The 17,520-nt window shown below is 39.1% G+C and overlaps 1 protein-coding gene across 1 annotated transcript in view; it reads right to left on the bottom strand.

The window, feature by feature from the left end:
- The window catches only part of pdgfd (platelet derived growth factor d), a 98,187-nt gene that overhangs the window by 15,910 nt on the left and 64,757 nt on the right, over positions 1-17,520 (bottom strand). Inside the window, exons 4-5 of the mRNA XM_055226155.1 lie at positions 16,616-16,666; positions 11,282-11,498 (exon numbers count right to left, since the gene is read on the bottom strand). Coding sequence (XP_055082130.1) covers positions 11,282-11,498; positions 16,616-16,666 — 268 coding nt within the window. The remainder of the gene's footprint in view (positions 1-11,281; positions 11,499-16,615; positions 16,667-17,520) is intronic.

The raw sequence follows: 17,520 nt of genomic DNA, 5'->3' as shown, positions 1-17,520 counted from the left end.
GACTTGGTTAATGAGCTCTTAAGGTGAACAGCCGGGAGCAGCGCCGGCTCCGAGCGGACTACAAAGTGCTGATGCCGGGTCTTTGTGGTTCACTGGGACTGAACTGGACTGCATGTTTTAACAGTTATATAATCGCTACGTTTAAAGGAAACATATGTGAGATTTGTGTCCATTGTGTGATTCATTCCTAATTTCAAAAAGATGGCTATGTAATCCCTCAATCGTCCAGGTAAGATTAAAAGAAAAATTCAAATCTGTCAACGGGACAAAATGTTGTACGGTTTTGAATATTTCTCTTACTATAAATTTCAAAAATATTGGGCATGATGGCGAAGTTGTTTGGTACAAGTTGGTGTTTTGGTTCTCAATACAATTATAGAATCAGAAAGCGGAATAAGCCTCACATAAGTCTCTCATTTGAGTTGCCAGTTGCAAAGCTGTTTATACTGTATAGCGCTTTTCCACCTTCAAGGGATTCAAAGCACTTTAAACCTAAAATACCTCTCTCTGATCTGAATGGTCACTGTTACGACCCACCCAAGTAATTTAATTAACAGGAATGGTAAGGGTAAACTAAACAAAAGGGACTAAACATATATAAACACAGGGTACCTTACAAGGCCTTATGTAAACCAAAAACAAAAGTAACGTTAACTAAAGCACAAATTTCAGAAGAATAAAATCTTATGTACAAATAGAGTCAGTACTGACAACAAAGTGTCTCATAACACAAAGCCACTACCCCTGTACTGATTAGACCAAAAGAAACGACATACTGGCCACACCAGGCCAGCAGCCCAAAGAGGTGTCGCCAATCTTCTTAAGTAGGGTGGGAGGCGGCTGAAGGTGGGCCAGACTGGAAAACTATCCTCCAATCACGGCCTAGGGATCCAGCAGCCATGTTTATGGGGAAAAAAAGAAGACTCGGGAACACACACAAGAAACATAATGTATAAATACAAACAACAAAAAGAACTTAAGTCCTAGGGCTTTTACAGTCATTACCTAAACCCCAGCACCTGCAGCTAATCACGAATCAGTGCAGCCTCTGGAGCTTAGTGAACGAATTTTGGATGTTCTCAGCTTTCACATGGATCACGACCACATACTTCGACTGAGAAAAATGTGTATGTGTCCCCTATCTGCAGGTTAAAACACTCACAACCCAGGTTCAGTTGTGATTGATGTCACTGTAGTACCTTTTGTAACAGTGCAGGCTACATACAGCTCTTTTAAATGTGATCTGCACAGACAGCAAAGATGCAAGTGAAGAATGCAGAGGGAGACTGTTTTTGTTTTTTTTAGGGGGGTGTTGAGGCCTGTCTTATTTTGCAAAAACACCATATAATTTAGATGCGATTCTTGAACTTGTTTAAGAGTTTAAAGTTGAACATTTTCAGATGTTTATGTTCATGGAGAAGTTTAAATTGGTTTAGAAATGTTGAAAGAAAGGCTGCAGTTTGCATATTCGTTAACATGACTCTCATCATTCACACGCACCTCAATCAGTAAAGTGTTTTGCGCAAAGACACAACATCAGTTTGAGCAGGAAGGAGGAGTTCAAACACCAAACATACAAGCCAAACTGTCTGCAACAACATGCATTGAGATCTTCATCCGCACCTCATCCGCGGGAGAGACAGCGGTGAAAAAGAGGGGAAGAGAATCTACTTAAGACTCATTACAACCGGGGCATCTGATGTAAAAGTCATTTCCATATCACCGTGCAAGTGATTTACGACAGCCACAGTATGTAGGCGTATTCACAAAAAAACTATTGTATTTCATAGAGTCGTGTTTGGGATTATGAACTGTGTAGTCACGTCGGCACTGTTCTCATAGCTCCATTGTCCCCGAGAGTGAGTCTTTTAAAGCCAAACACAGTAACATATTTGCTGCAGTCAGTATTCTTTGTGTGTTCCCGCGTCCACACTGTGCGACTCTATGAGGAGGCTATTGATCGAGACGCGTTTCTCCAGCCTCGACGTCCAAACTTAACAAGAGGTCAGTCATGCGATACAAGTGTCTAAGGAACACTGTGCTTCAGCTGATGATGGAATGTGCTCGTGTAGCGGCGCCGGGTTTATGAGAGAGAAGCTGGAGCTATTTGGAAGTAGCGTCAAGAAAAACGACTGATATTGGAAATCGATAAGCAATTGTTTGGTAAAGGAAAATCTTTGTCATGCATCCACGCTACAAATCATGGTGGAGCCTGAAGCAAAACGACACTTTTCTCCAAAGATATGTGTTTTAAATCGCTTTTTGGCACGCCTCATTGTCACTTCTCCACGGATCTGATCAATAACTTGCGTGTTTTCAAAAGATATTCATGGTTTTCCTGTTTAGAGTTGATCTGATATAACATTTTGTTCTGAAATACTATGAAATTGCTATGGCACCACTCTGAAATCCAGGTAAAGCAACAACGACTCCACGGAGACTCGCAGGTGGCAAACTCTCCGCCAACAAAGTTACACTGAACAGCTTTAATATATGTGTTAATATATGAAAGAGAATGTTTTGTTTGTAAAAATAGGAACAATTTGTCCAAAGCCCTTGCCTCTTGATAATGCACGCACTATGTTCCACTTTGAGACACTAAAGAGGATTACTGCAGTGTTGGGATGCATAAACATAAACATCCAACTGTTGTGTTCTGCGGCGCGTTTTGAGGTTACGTAAGGACACTTTGCATTTTGCTAACAAATTTACGGCCTGTAAGTGATCACCATGTTAACTTTAGTACGGTTTGCTGTGGTTGACAGAAGCCTAAATGCGAATAACAATATACCAGCGTTAGACTCTCTGAACAGCCACAGCTCAGAATAACAGCACTGTTATAGTAAAATCCATAGCAGTAAATGAACTTAAAGCGTACATTAAAGCTTACAAATGTGGCATTATATTGCATAAAGACCGATCTACAGTGTCTTTTCTGTGCTGTTTTTATGATACATTTTCAGATGCAAAAAGTGACAGCTGCGAGTTGTGACAATGAAAAGCTTTTTTCTCTCCTGCCATTAATCCAACATTGATGCCTTGAGTAGATGGGAGTGCTTTGACAGTTTTAGAGCAAGTACACCTCACGTATAAATCTATAATTCAGATTCTTTTGTGAAACAGCCAAAGTTGACAGAATTTCTTCAAACTTTCCTGAATGTTTCCATGGCTGGCTGCTGTAAATGCACTGCTCTTTGTCTTTGGGGAAACACAATGAGTTCTGCCTCAGACGCCCCGACACAAAGACTGAGTTTAGTGCATGACGGACACTGTGCAGCTTCCCCAAAACAATACACTAAGCAGTACGCCCCATGTCGCCTGTAAATGGGGGGATGCGTGCGTGTCTGTGTGTGTGTGTCTGTGTGTAGGGGCAGGTATTCATCACATTGTGGGGGCTGAAATCTGTACACATTCACTTTACGGGAAGCTTAAGGTTAGGTTTTAGGTTAAACGTGCACAATGGAACTTTTCCACAGTATGGAATTAAACAAACCTATCTCCATAGCAACAATAAGGTGATGCCACAGGCCCAAGTTACAGGTCACAGTAGAGGGGTGACACCAAGTAATAAAATTGAATAAATAATAAATATGTTTAATTGCATAACAAGGGACATTTCATGCAAAGTAACAGCATCCCCATGGAGACAAGTAGGTGCGGACCCCTCACCAGAAAGGTTGGCAATTATGATTAACGTTAAAGCTGTCTCTGGGAACTGTATGTAAGTCTATTTAATGTCCTCATAAATCCTGTAAACTATTCGTGTGTGTGTGTGTGGGGGTGTGCAGGGGTGTGTGGGTGTGTGTGTGTGCGTGTGTGAGTGCGTGTGCCTGAGGGCTGAGCTTGTATCTGTTAAAGGGGAATAAATGTAATCTCACAAAGGCGGTGATGTGGAACCTGAGGGGACAGACTGAACCGCTGTATGACTGCAGAACGGCCACGCCACTCACCACTACAGAGAGAGGGGGAAGAGACGAATGGAGAGAGGGGTGGAGAGAGAGGGAGAGAGAGGGGTACAGAGAGCGGGGGGGAGAGAGAGGGAGAAAGAGGAGAGAGGGTGAGAGAGGAAGCGAGGGGGGGGGGGTGGAGAAAGGGGTGGAAAGAGTGGGAGAGAGGGTGAGACAGGGGTGGAGAGAGCGGGAGAGAGAGGGTGAGAGAAGAAGAGAGAGGGGGAAGGAGAGTGGTGGAGAAGGGGGTGGAGAAAGCGGGAGAGAGAGAGGAAAAGAGAAAGAGAAAAGGGAAGGGGGGGTGGCGAGAGAGGGGGAGAGAGAGAGTTGGCGAGAGAGTGGGAGAGAGAGAGAGTGGTGGAGAGGGGACGAGAGAGGGAGAGAGAAAGAAAGAGAGAGGGGGAGAGTGGGGGAGGAGAGAGAAAGAGGAGGCGAGAGAGATGGAGAGAGAGCGGGAAACAGGGAGAGAGAGAGGGGGAATAGGACAGAGAGCCGGAAAGAGACATGGGGGGAGCGGGGAGTAGTTCTGTAAAAATGTGCTCTTCTCATATGTTTTACTATAGGAAAACCAATGTGGTCAATTCTGATGTCAATTATAGATCCTAAGAAACACACTGGATTTCGTCTCTCTTTTCACACCAAAGAAACGGTCTAGGTCCAGGCCTAATCGAGAGCTAAACCAGGTCTAAAAGTGAGCTACATTGTTTCCACTGTACTTCTAAACACATTATCCAAAGGAAGCCAAAAAGTGGATAAAATTAGCTCTAAGTCAGGCAATCCCACATACCGAAAAACTGTCCAAGTACCACAATTTGAGAAACACGGCTCTAGAGTAATGTTGAGGGGGTGGGCCGAAAAAGTGATTTTCTTAGAGCCAGATTACAATCAGGTACAGTTACTTTACATTTTCCAACATTTAATATGAACAACTTTAACTTTAACAACCATGAAGACTGAATGCATACTGTATTTTCTGGTCATCTGAAGTCACACTTTTTTTCATAGTTTGGCCAGGGGTGAGACTTATACTTACATGCGACTTATATGTGAAATTATTAAAATATATAATTTCTTGTCTGATTAACTGTTTGTACCAGTTGATTATATATGTTACAGTTCATTTGTTTGACCACTAGATATGCTGGTGTGTTCATAATACCTATCAAAAAACTTACTTGGCTTGTTTTCTTTTATACATCTTATATTTGATTTCTCCTTCATTTATGAGACCATAAAGGTGATCATTTTTCATTTGGAACAATACTGTAAATGTTTAGTCTATCATAAGTCTAGTTTAAGGTCACAAAAACTATTTCCTGTTTTTTGGTTCAGCCCTTTTTTTTTTTACTCTAATGCAAAGTCTTACCTGACAGAGAACTATTTAAGAAACAATTGATAAAGATAAAACTTTCAGCTCACAGGTTTGTTTACTAGCAGGCCAAATTGGTATAAATATTTTCCATGCGTTCATATGCATTTTGTGTGTATATGTAATATGAGCCAGAGCTTATGTTATATTTGATGTGTTTGCTAGTTCTACAGCGTGAACTGTGATGACCACAGTAAACATCAGTGAAAAGAACTCTCTCGTGTCTCTCCTGTTTATGGACAAGCCGGCATATGTTACATTAGCGTAGAGTATTTGAACTGTTAATATCTTACTTTAACATACCAGACACGTATTCAGTTTGTTGTCTATGCTTCGTGTAGCTGAATAAATATACTAGTAAATGTGTAATGCTAGCGTGCTGTACTGTTATTCAGCCTGTTGGTCTATTTAAAGTAAATACATTTCCTGAAAAAATGTGACTTATACATGTTTTTTTCTTCATTATTATGAATTTTTTTCACTGATGCGACTTATACTCCAGAGAGACATATAGTCCGGAAAATACGGTATTTGCCACTATATTATGTTACTAAACTATCATTTTCATATTTCATTCTGTTATTCAAACATATCATGGGGTCAGATTTCTACATGGAGTGGAAAAAAATGTATACGGCATCTGGAAGGAAGGGCATCTGGCCTAACTAATCTTAATAATTAAGTCGTGCAGTATTTGAGTGTTGCCTGTGCTAAATATTCTCTGTATATTTTCATTAACAGAAGCTAACAGATGGGCTAATGCAGGTTATGGTTAGGGTTTAGATTAAAGGCGCACAGTGTAACTTTTCTAGTGGAGGATTGCTCACTTACTTTTCTCTGTGGAGATGTTATTGTTCTGGCTGAAACGTTCCACAGTATGAAATTAAACTAACCTATGTCCGTGGAGACAATTACGTGACGCCACAGGGCTAAGTTACAGGTCAGTTACAGGTCAGATCTGTAGAAGGGTAATAATATTGAATAAATAATAGATTAAGGCGTTTAATGGCATACGGTGGAACATTCCGTGCAAATTAACAACATCTCCATGGAAACAAGTAGGTGGTGGACTGTGTAATGTCCTCACAAATCCTATATATGTTCCATTAACTGAACAGTGCAGACTATTTACAACTTTCTGAGAGAACTATAGGCCCCAAAATTTCAATAAATATCTGTATATGACTCGGTGTCCTTGCTGTTCCAGAGGTGGGCAGGAGCCTTGGATGTGTTAATGAAAACAAAGCTAAGCTGCTGACGCTGGCACATTTCAGGTTGGCCGCACAAGTTGAATTTCCAATTAGAGAAAAGTGCAGCGTGTACCGTGGAGCCGCCTGTACCGGGCCTATAGAAACCTGTGTATAGCATCAGACCTGTCACATCAGCCCCATCAGCACCTGTGAACTCTGATAAAGACGGATGTGCTGAGGAGAAGAGGAGACGGAGAACAGGTTAGAAAGCAGTGATAGGACTTTTCGACTCTTTTATGGGATCCGAATCTTTTGCATCCGTTCATTTCGAAGAGCCGTTCAAAAGACTGGCTATTTTACTATGTATTTATATGACAGAAACCAATGTGAGAACTCATTTTAACAACAAACTAATCACAGAGAGACACGACCAATGTGTTTAAACTGGTTCAAACTTTCAAATTATGCATAATCTACGTAAAACATTGCACTATAATAATAATAATTTTAACTAACTGTTATTATGATGTCAAATGTTTTTGGTGCACAAATCTTTCACTCGTGTCGCCTTCTCGCATTCTGCGCTGAAGAAAAAAAGAGATTCAGAGCCAACCGCTGAAGACTCGTTCAAGAATGTCACATCACTACAGTACCTGCTCAAACACGTGTATTATTTCCCAGACTGTTTCTTACCTTGTGCAGTTGAATGCCTCTCCAAATCTGCACTTAATGTAATTTAAACTGTTGTTACATGCAGTGGTGTTAATAAGAGAGATGTTTTTGAGATCTGCGGGTATCAAACCAGGATCAATCACAGAGATAAACGACCATTGTGTTTAAACTGGTTCAAACCGAGAGTGGGAGTGTTTTTACTCTTTCAAATTATGCAGCATCGAAATAAAATGTTGCACTATAATAATAATAATTTTAACACTAACTGTTATTATGATGCCATGCTCTCACTCGTGTCGCCTGTTCATGCTTCTGCGCTGATTCTTGTGTCAGTTCAGTGTTATAAGTGTTATAAAAATGCATACAAATTAGAAAGAAAAAGATTCGTCTCTTTTAAAAAATTTGATCCGGATCCAACCGGTCACGTTAAAGAACCGTTCAAAGGAGCCGACTCGTTCGCGCACGTCACGTCCCTATTAGAGAGTCAGGGAGCGTCTTCGCTGGAGTTGCAAAGTTTGCTTCTTTATGGCGACTTTAGTGTTTCGGAAAGTCACTTGTAAATTTTGACATTCATGAGTTGTGTTCTTGTTTTCATAGACTCAATGAAAAGAGGAGTTTTTTTTAGCCTTTTTCAGTTCTGTTTCATGTTTATAGACAAATTAATTACTGACATTCAACCTGCTAATTATGTTTAAGGTGCACTGTGTAACCTTGCTAGTTGAGGGTCAGCCAGATGCTTGTTTCCGTGGCGATGTTATTGCTTTGCCTTGACTGTTCCACATAATGTACATATTGCATTTACCTTATAACAGGTGTTTATGCTACAAAAAATGTGTGTTCTACTGAGGGAGGGTCATCTCTCCCCAGATCTAACCTGTGACTTGACTTCATTGACTCTCCTGCTTGTCTCCATGGAGATAGTCATGTTTAACACCATACTGTGGAACATTCCAGCAAAGAGTTAACTAACCAAAAGTTGGATAGTGCACCTCTAAATGTGTTTAAAAATAACAGCATTTAACTAATTGCTTCTTTTTTGGCTAGCTTGTATTTATTTATTTATTTTTATATCTTGATCGCTTTAAAATCTCTGAAAATCTGGCAACCCCGTCCTTTACGCATGTGTATCAAACGGCGCTAGTGTGTTCGGATACATGCGCTCAACCAGTTTAAGACGTCCACAGGGGCTGCAGACCGCTGGTGCGTTAAATCCGGGGGAATCCCACACGACTTTAATTTCACTGGATTAAAGTGTAGTGCAGTGTAGCAGATAGAAATGATGTCCTCCTGGTTGTTGAGTAATGGTTGTCAAGGTAATGGGAAGTCAAACACTGACATTGCCAGATAAATGTTTCTAGTCTGGAGTCTTATATTAAAGTTAATGCCTTTCAAAATGGTTCCGGTGCTTCTAGTTGTGGCGTGAATGCAACATCCGACAGTACAATGGAGAATAAAGTGTGGTTTTGCAAGGATTGTAAGGACTGGGTTGTTTTTTAACTATGGGGAGAAATTTAGAGTATAGACTATTCTCTCTAATAAAGGGAAAACACTCACTATGTTTACATGCACACTTTAAGCACACTAAACTATAAAAGTCAAATAGTCTTGCCCGAAAATGATGAAAAAAGGCATGCTGGTCAGCGGTGAAGGGACTGAAGTTTGTCCTCTCTGCTAATCTAAAGTGAGTGAGTACAGGACACTAGTAATGGGACTTTTGGCTTTTTTATGGGATCTGAATCTTTTTTGATCCATTCATTTCAAAGAGCCTTTCAAAAACTTGCTGTTTTACAATATATTTATTCAGAAGCCAATGTGAGAGCTCAATTTAACAACAAACTAATCACGACCAAGGCTTAAATGTGTTTAAAATGGTGCAAACTGAGAGTGGGAGTGTGTTTACTCTTTTCAAATTATGCATAAGCTACATAAAACATTGCGCTATAATAATAATAATTTGAAAACTAACTGTTATTATGATGCCAAATATGTTTTTTGTGCACGAATCTTTCACTCTTGTCACCTGCCCTGCTTCTGCGCTAATTCTTGTGTCGGTTCAGTGTCGATCAGTTTAAAAATGCATACAAATTAGAAAGAAAAAGATTCGGCTCTTTTAAAAAACGAGACCCAGATCCAACCGTTCACCTCAAAGAACCGATCAAAAGAGCCGATTTGTTCAAGAAAATCGCATCACTGTAGTATGTCTATTATTTTCCTGGCTGTTTCTTACCTTGTGCAGTTGAATGCCTGTCCAAATCTGCGCTTAATGTAAATTAAACTGTGCTGCTACATACGGTGCTGTTAATGAAAGCGTTTTTGAGATCTGGGGGTATCAAACTGCGACACCTCAATCATAGTCGTGCATTTTGATACATCTGTTTAAATTGTATGTAGTGACTGGGACAGAACCACTCGAACCTCATTTATTGCTAATAGCACATTATCTGCCATTATCAAAAGTGGCTCTATTAAACTTAAATGCACACTAAATAGGCCATATTCTATACTCCTGGAGTCTGTATAGATAAATGGAGCTGTGTTGTTAGCTCAGTGGCAGTGCACAGTGGAGCTAAGTCTACAGTGTAATGCAGGTAAATGGTGGCCCTGCTGAGTGAGCACTGTGTGACAGAGAGCTGCTGCCATTTTTGGCCTCTGCACCTCTTTATTGTACCGGTGAAGAGCCGCACAGCTCTCTACTGAAAATCTAACAAAATTTTTATTATAGAACAAGATTATTTTTTCCGTCTTAGTCACACTTTGCGTTTTGAACTCATTAAGAGATAGGGCTTAAACGGTAAACAGTCACATTTTTATATAGCACTTTTACACCTTCAAGGCAATCAAGGCTCTTTATATCAAGGAACCACTCATCCATTTATTCACCAGTGTACACAGACACTGGGGGCAAATTGGGTTAAGTGTCTTGCCCAAGAACACAACAACAGCATTCATCTGTGGGAGCTGAAAACACACCGCCAACCGATCTGACCGCTCTACCAATGATGTTTATTAAGTGAAATTCAAACTGCCAACCTTCTGATTAGTGGACAAACGCTCTACCAACTGTGCTCCTGTTGCCCCTGAATCTGGATCGACTAATGTTAAAGGGTTTGTGGCCTATAGTCTGTTTGCATCTAATTATAAAGCATTTTTATTGTCTGTGAACCAGGAAGTAAGGTTGATGCACTACTAAACTAACTAAGCAAACTAGTTGTTAGCATTACAGTTGCCACGTACTATAACGTGGTTCATCTTTTGTGGCCTTCCTGTTTCACGGATTTTTTTAGTACAATTTTGCATGCTTTTTTTAAATTTTTTACAGCGTATGAACGTGCATTGTGTTCTGCGTCCTGATTGCCTAAGGGACTGTAGACAATTGTCCATCAGTCTCCTCCGTGCCGTGTCTCCTGTACAGTACAGAATGTGTTCAGACAAATTTACATAAATGTTGGATCGCAGTGTGACTCTAAAGTGCTGTATGTTTGCAAGTTTTATTCCCAACAAAAACCACAGTGTGGATGCAACGTTCTGCACCGACAGTATTTCTAAAAGCAATAATTTTTATTTACAGTATAGGAAAACTTTATATAATACTGTATTTATTTTTATTTTTATCTACTGAAGAGAGTGTTTAAACAAGAGAGAAATGTGAGAAAATGTAAACACCTGTCTGAGAAAAGTGTATAAAGTGTGTGGTGAGGGGTTTACAGCCTTAAAACATATGTAATAACTGTAAAAATTAAAGCTGACTACTTCATGGGCTGTTTTTAAAACATAGCCCCAATGATAAACGAGGGACCACTGTACCTTGACAGCAAACTCCACTGTGGCCTCTGAAAATTGTGAAAAGCACTAAGCAACTCATCGTGGTGGATATTTGGGATGCTTGGAATGCGTTAGGAAATAACTTTGGACCACTGCAAACTGTTTTAAGTCTATCTTTTTTCCATGTTTTGACATGACAGTGAAAATCAGGTAGCCTACAGCACTTTTGACTAACTGCCTCAAACAGTCTCTTGGGGGTTTTTAGCACCAAAACAAAGTCCAACACCAAAAATGCATTGGTCTTATATTCCCAGGATATATATCTCACATATATATCTCACCTTTATTATGTCTGCTGGCCAGGTGATAGGCTCTGGAGCGGTACAGGATCTGGCTGTCCGCCGTGTAGATACTATCCAGATCTTGTTTCCATGTGTCCGGGTTGAGGGACTTGAGCAACTCTTCGATGGTGTTGAAGGCCGCGATGGTCCTGTCCAGATCCTCCAGAGAGAAGGGTGCCGCAGGGACCGTGGCTGGCACCTGGCCCGCCCCAAAGTCCTGTGTGTAGCATGGAGCACATATAATAGAGGCAGAGCAGTGCATTATGGGATTGTTCTCAGCTGGCAGATTGTAAAGTCAAACTTCTCCGCAAACTCATGAGTCACCACATTTCAGTTTTAATGAAATCTCTATTCTGTTCTGAGGCTCTGATCAAAAGGTTACCCAAAACTCTGGCCGTTTTATTGTGTTAGGAATAGTTCTCCTGCGCTGTTTCTCAGACCTTGACATTTTTTATTTATTGGAGAACAAATAGTTTAGTTTAGGGCTGGCTATGAAAGTTTAAAGACAATGATGAATGCATGCTAAGCTATCAGTAGAAGGCTTTTGTGTGAGTCTGATTGGATGTAAAATATAGTCCATCCAACAATGTGAACATAGTGTAGCATCTAAACGGAGCTTTATACACTGCTACTACCACAACTCCTTTATTTGTCCAGATGAGTCTCAGTCAGAAGTGATGGACAATACCAGTGATTTTTGTTTTTTATATGATACCAAGTAATTCTGTGGAAAGTATCAATGACAGAAATCCAATATTGATACAAGTGTGTTTTGAACTGATCTAAATATTAAAGCTACAGTACGTAACTTTCTGGAGGTGGCACATAACCTGCATGATTGCAAATAGAAAGTTAAAACTACAGTATGCTTGGATATATAGATGCATAAGTAGGAAGCCCTCCTCCAGGCCAAATAAGGATCAGGTTCATGGAGATGCAAGCCCATTTACAGTAAGGCGCATGCTTGTGTATGCTTTTCAGTGCTATAAACAAAAAAATAAAACTTTTATTTGTTTGCTAAAAAGTGACATACTGTGGCTTCAAGTATATCTGCCAATGAGCTAAAATTTAAGTAAATAATTGTTACTATTGTGAACTATTTTGTGCATGTTTCCTTATTTCTACAGGGAGAGCCCAGTTCTTTTCGTGACTGCCATGTTCAAATTCAAAACTACAAAAAAAAAAAAAAAAAAAGACAAACCCCCCCCCCCCCAAAAAAAAAAAAAAAAACCCTTATAACTGCATAAGACCATTTAAAACATTAAATCAGGAGCAAGTGTGATTATAAATGTTTATCACCAGATTATTAAAGTGCATTAGTGGCACCAATGTGTCCTTTTTGGAAAGCAAAATAACCAAAAGCTTTTTTCCCCATTTCAGTTTTAGCGTGGCCAGTTTTTAGACTTGGACAATCATGAGATCTTGTATTAAAAGTTCCAGTGTCAAGGGTCAGCAAACAAGTGAGATATTCTGTCTGTCATGTAGTCTCCTATAAATACAGTGTCTCTTCTGACAGATAGCGATAGCCAACTTACTTTTTCATAGACTGTACAGTGATGGGCTTTAAATTCATCACCTGTTATGAAATGAAAGGCTGTGAAAGAGTATATCTAAAGGTTTCAAAGTAGAATCTGAAGTCTGCATGTTTATTATATCTCCATAATCCAGTACAGAAAGAAAGGTTGCTTAAACAATTTGTAAATGTACCATTAAGCCAGTTAATGTACCGTGCAGTTTTGAAATTGTCTGATCAGCAGAGGGAGTACTTGCATACAAAACAGCATCATTTACAAATAAATGTATGAAGCTTTCTTTTAAATTGCAACCAACTGAATCAATAAATATAGTTAAAAGTATTGGGCCCAAAATTGAGCCTTGGGGCACTCCTCTGCTTAAAAAAAAGAAAAGAAAAAAGATTTAAACCCATCGGCTACTACTGCCTGGGTTCAGTCTGAAAGATAATTTTGGAACCAATTACATCTAGCATTGCAATCCAATGTTTCAGGCGCTTCAAGAGGATTTTATGACGCACTGAATCAAAAGCTTTAGTTAAATCAATAAACAGTGCTACACAATCTTATTTGTCATCAAGGCCTGAGAAAATGTCATTTAAAACTTTTGTGGTTGCAGTGACAGTACTATGCCCTTTTCAGAAACCCAAAGACTTCAAAGTGAAGCATTTATTTTGATGAATAGTAACTTGATTTGTAACTAACTTTTCTAAAACTTTAAGGTCATTTAGATATTGACCTGACATTTACAGTTTTAGTTGTCCCATCCTTATGTAAAGGCAAAACCTGCACCGTTTTCTGTAATTCTGGTATAACTGCCATTTGAATTGATACATTGAAAATACGTAATAGAGGTTAAATTAAAATGGGGCAGCTAGTAATAGAAGTTTTAGATCAAGGTCATCAGCTTCTGTGGACTTCTTCGGGTCTATGGAGCGCAGAGCATTTAAGACCTCCATGTAAGTGAAAGACTTTAAAGAGAAAATGTGACTGTTATCTGCGCGAGGTTCAGATTCAACATAATAAAGATCAGAAGGATGACCATTATTATCCAAAACATTAAAGCCCGGGCGCAGATGAACCTGACTGAGGAAGCATTCGGGTTTCAAAGAAGTGCAAACATAATACGCTTCCATTAAGTGCCATTATTTTAGGCGCCTGAAATGAGGGTGCAAACATTTTAACTGAGGTTGCAATGCACCTTTTGCACTCCTGTAGATTATATGCAGATCAGAGCAGACATGAAGTAAAACGTTTTTGCCATTCTAACTTCATAAAGATCTGTTTAATTTTTGTTGTTACGAAAAAATATCCAATCCAAATCTGACCTAATCCAAAGCTGCCTGGAAAACCCTGTGTTGTTGTCCAGGCAGCATGTATTTCTTTAAGTAAACTTGCAATTTCTGTATTGAACCAAGGATTGTTACAGTTTTTCTTTTAATTTTTTACTGTCTGCAATTTCATTAAATGTGTTTATAAAAAGTTGTAGGCCACATCAGGGTTTGGGAATACTGATGTTAGCCCGATATCACTGTAATCACGGTCACAGACTTGTGTCAGATGTGTCTTTTTCCCAATTGGACAGTGGTCCCTAAAAACAAGTGGAAAAACATAATTATGGGGTTTGTTTGTTGGTTTATATCAAGTGTGTGCCTTTATTTACATTTCTAGGGTTAGGTCTAGACATAATAGAAATGAGTTTTGCGAAATTCAGGCCATTGCATAGATCCTGTCCCATTATTAGGACCTCATAATTTAACAGTTTGAAATGTATCATGACTAGATCTTTTTTTAAAATCTTTTACATAGATAACAGACAGAGATTTAAAACATTTAAGCTTTGAGCATGAGAATAGAAAAACGTACTCATTTTCAGTATTGATTTCCGTATTACTTATCTTAACGTAAGCTCATTTAGATGTAATTAACTTGATGCCTGGGAATGCCTTTGCTATTCTCCTATATATTACACTCTACAACAACCCCCAATACCAAAAACATCATACTTTAAATTCAAATCCCATGAGTAAACTTATTGAAAACTACGATTAACAACTCTGTGATGCGCCGCTGTATTTCACGCCCCTTTGGTCAGATAATTCAGGGCCGACACTATCAGCGAGCCTACATGAGTGCCGTATATAAGAAGACAAAACATCCACCCACGCACAAGCATTACCAGCCCATGCAGAAAACGTGGCCCACAGTCCAGTGCGCAATAATTATTATCATCATCACAAATGTCAGAGCAGCCATTACAATCATGGCATGTGCTTGTGAAACATTAGTGTAAGGAAGCGTGCCAATGTACATCAGGCGTGAGGATAATATGAAAATAGTATGTCCGTGTTAGGGTTTGGGTTGGCCGTCTGTCACAGTGAATACTATAGTCATTGTTAAAGAGGAAAAAACTGCCCCCGTTTCCCATATTGTAGTAAACATTGGCTGGATTTGATAAATTGCTTGTGACTAAGACAGATCTTTTTAACATTTTAACCATGTAATATAGTTGGCTCCTCGTCAAAAAACCAAAAAACCAAAAAACCAAAACATACCTGGAGCTGTATTTTGTTTCATTCATACTCTTTTCAATAATCCATTACTTTAAAGTTGTCTTCTCTGGCCACTAAAAAATGCTCTGTTCAAATATTGGTTGTTTAGTTGCTTTACAGTTAAAGCTTTGGATTTATCCTGTTTTTTAAATCCACAAAACATCCTCATTCTCTTTCTGTGGTCACAACAGGTTTACAGTGAAAAGGACTTATATTGTTTTCTTTCTAAATGTTAATTCCTGTTGCTGACAGCAGAGGGAGCTCCAGCACTTAAATGCCTCATTGGAAATAAAGGTGAAGTTTATAAAGTTTTTTTTTTTCAAACGTAGATGTTAGAATATATGAAATACTAATCTCACGGTGACCAAAAGCATGTTTAAAAGGGAATTAAAACCACAAGGATGCTTAAGATTTGTACTTTAAAGCTGTACCATAGACTGTATAAAGAAGTAGATGAAGTGAGTGTGATGTCACCTATAGCGCTCATGAAGCCAAATGAAGCTCATCGAGGGTAACAGTTATAGGAGCGAATTTAGAGCCGAGTTCCATATTTGGAATTCCGACCCCAAGTATCATAGCAACCATAGAGCCCATCAGTAGTGAGAGTGTTTAAGGTAAGGCGCCATCCCGTCCTGCTAGTATAGTAGGTGACAGGCGTTAAGCAAGACTGTCAATCAACTTGCTAGCCGGAGCAACCTTGGCGAAAGAGGGCAGTTCATTGGTCTGTTACTAACGTTCATATCTTGATTTATGGACAAAATAGCTACATAAAAAAACACTGGGATCATGTAGTGCGGGTTAATACGAACATTTTAAATCCAAAATGACAAGTCTGACAGTAGCAGTAACAGAGAGAGGGGCAATGATTTTTCAATAGAAAGTGAATTGGAGTGAGCGTTGATGCAGCCAGAAGCGTAGTCCATTCTCACTTCCTATTTGAAACACGGTGGCTAGTGGTTTAGCTATGTCCATTTATATATACAGTCAATGAGCTGTACCCAACTTTTTTCTCATAAGTTAGTACTTTTTAAAATGTCTTTTTCCCCCTGAAAAACAATCAGATCGCTACACGCTGTCTTCATCTAATTCTAATACATTTCACAAGAGCCATGTGAGCCAATATGACACTTTGGGATGAGAGTTGATTAGCTGTGTGGGAGTGGTTCAACCTGCTTCCTTTATGCATCTGAAAAAGCTGTTCTAAAGTTATGCTAGTGGCTTTAAATCAGTTCTGTATTTGATGATGGTAAATGTGTGTGTATGGGACTCACCGACATGAGCAAAGCATCCTCCGAGCTAGGACTCACAACAGGAGGATCGTACTGCGGAGACACAATACAGGCATATTAACAAAAGCAATTGAGGTTAGATTTCATTTATGTTTGTAGGATTCTGTTCAAAATTCATATTTTAAACATGTACAGAAGAATTGACAAAAATACAAGAACTAATACAACACAGAACTACAGGATTAGGGCCATTTTACGCAGAATAAGACAGGATATTTTCTTCTCTTAAAGTTTTGTCCATTTGACAGAACTCCATTTTCTTTTGCACCCAAACATAGTTAACATAAATATTTACAACTTACAACAGCCTACCTCGTTTTTTCTAGTTTATAATTTTACTTCCTGGTTTGACATCGGCAGGAAATGGGACATGACATAAGGGTTTGATAACTGTTACCTTACTACTATACTGTAAACAAGTGCCAATTTGTTTGTCTCTATTCGTTATTATTGGGAAAAACTAAAATATTACAACTATGACTGCTGATGTTCCTTGTGTAAACTGCATTTTGGAAATAATTTTATGTATTGATGATGTAGACAGGATTGTCTCTAAATAGGATTGCTCTAATTTCTGTATTTTGCAACTTATTTGGCAACCTCTTTTCAAAACTGTCACTTGACTGGTGTAAAACTTTGACAAATATTTCTTGTTTGCGCCAGACAAGTCAGGGTAAGAGCGGCTGGATTGCAATGAGTTACACATGAAACTGACACATAAAATTCATTTTTAGGTGCTGAGAGGATTTGGAGCAGGTCTTCTTCAGCAAGAGAACAACACACATTAGCTGTTAAAGTCCTCTAATACAAGTAACCATAACCAAATTAACAATACAAAACCCAGTTACCAAAAAGGAACACGAAAAACCAAACACCTCATAAAATCT

The sequence above is a fragment of the Periophthalmus magnuspinnatus genome, chromosome 13 (genome assembly GCF_009829125.3).
Source record: "Periophthalmus magnuspinnatus isolate fPerMag1 chromosome 13, fPerMag1.2.pri, whole genome shotgun sequence".
Classification (NCBI taxonomy): domain Eukaryota; kingdom Metazoa; phylum Chordata; class Actinopteri; order Gobiiformes; family Gobiidae; genus Periophthalmus; species Periophthalmus magnuspinnatus.
The sequence above is the reverse complement of the archived record's forward strand: the minus strand, read 5'-3'. Positions and strand labels throughout refer to the sequence as shown.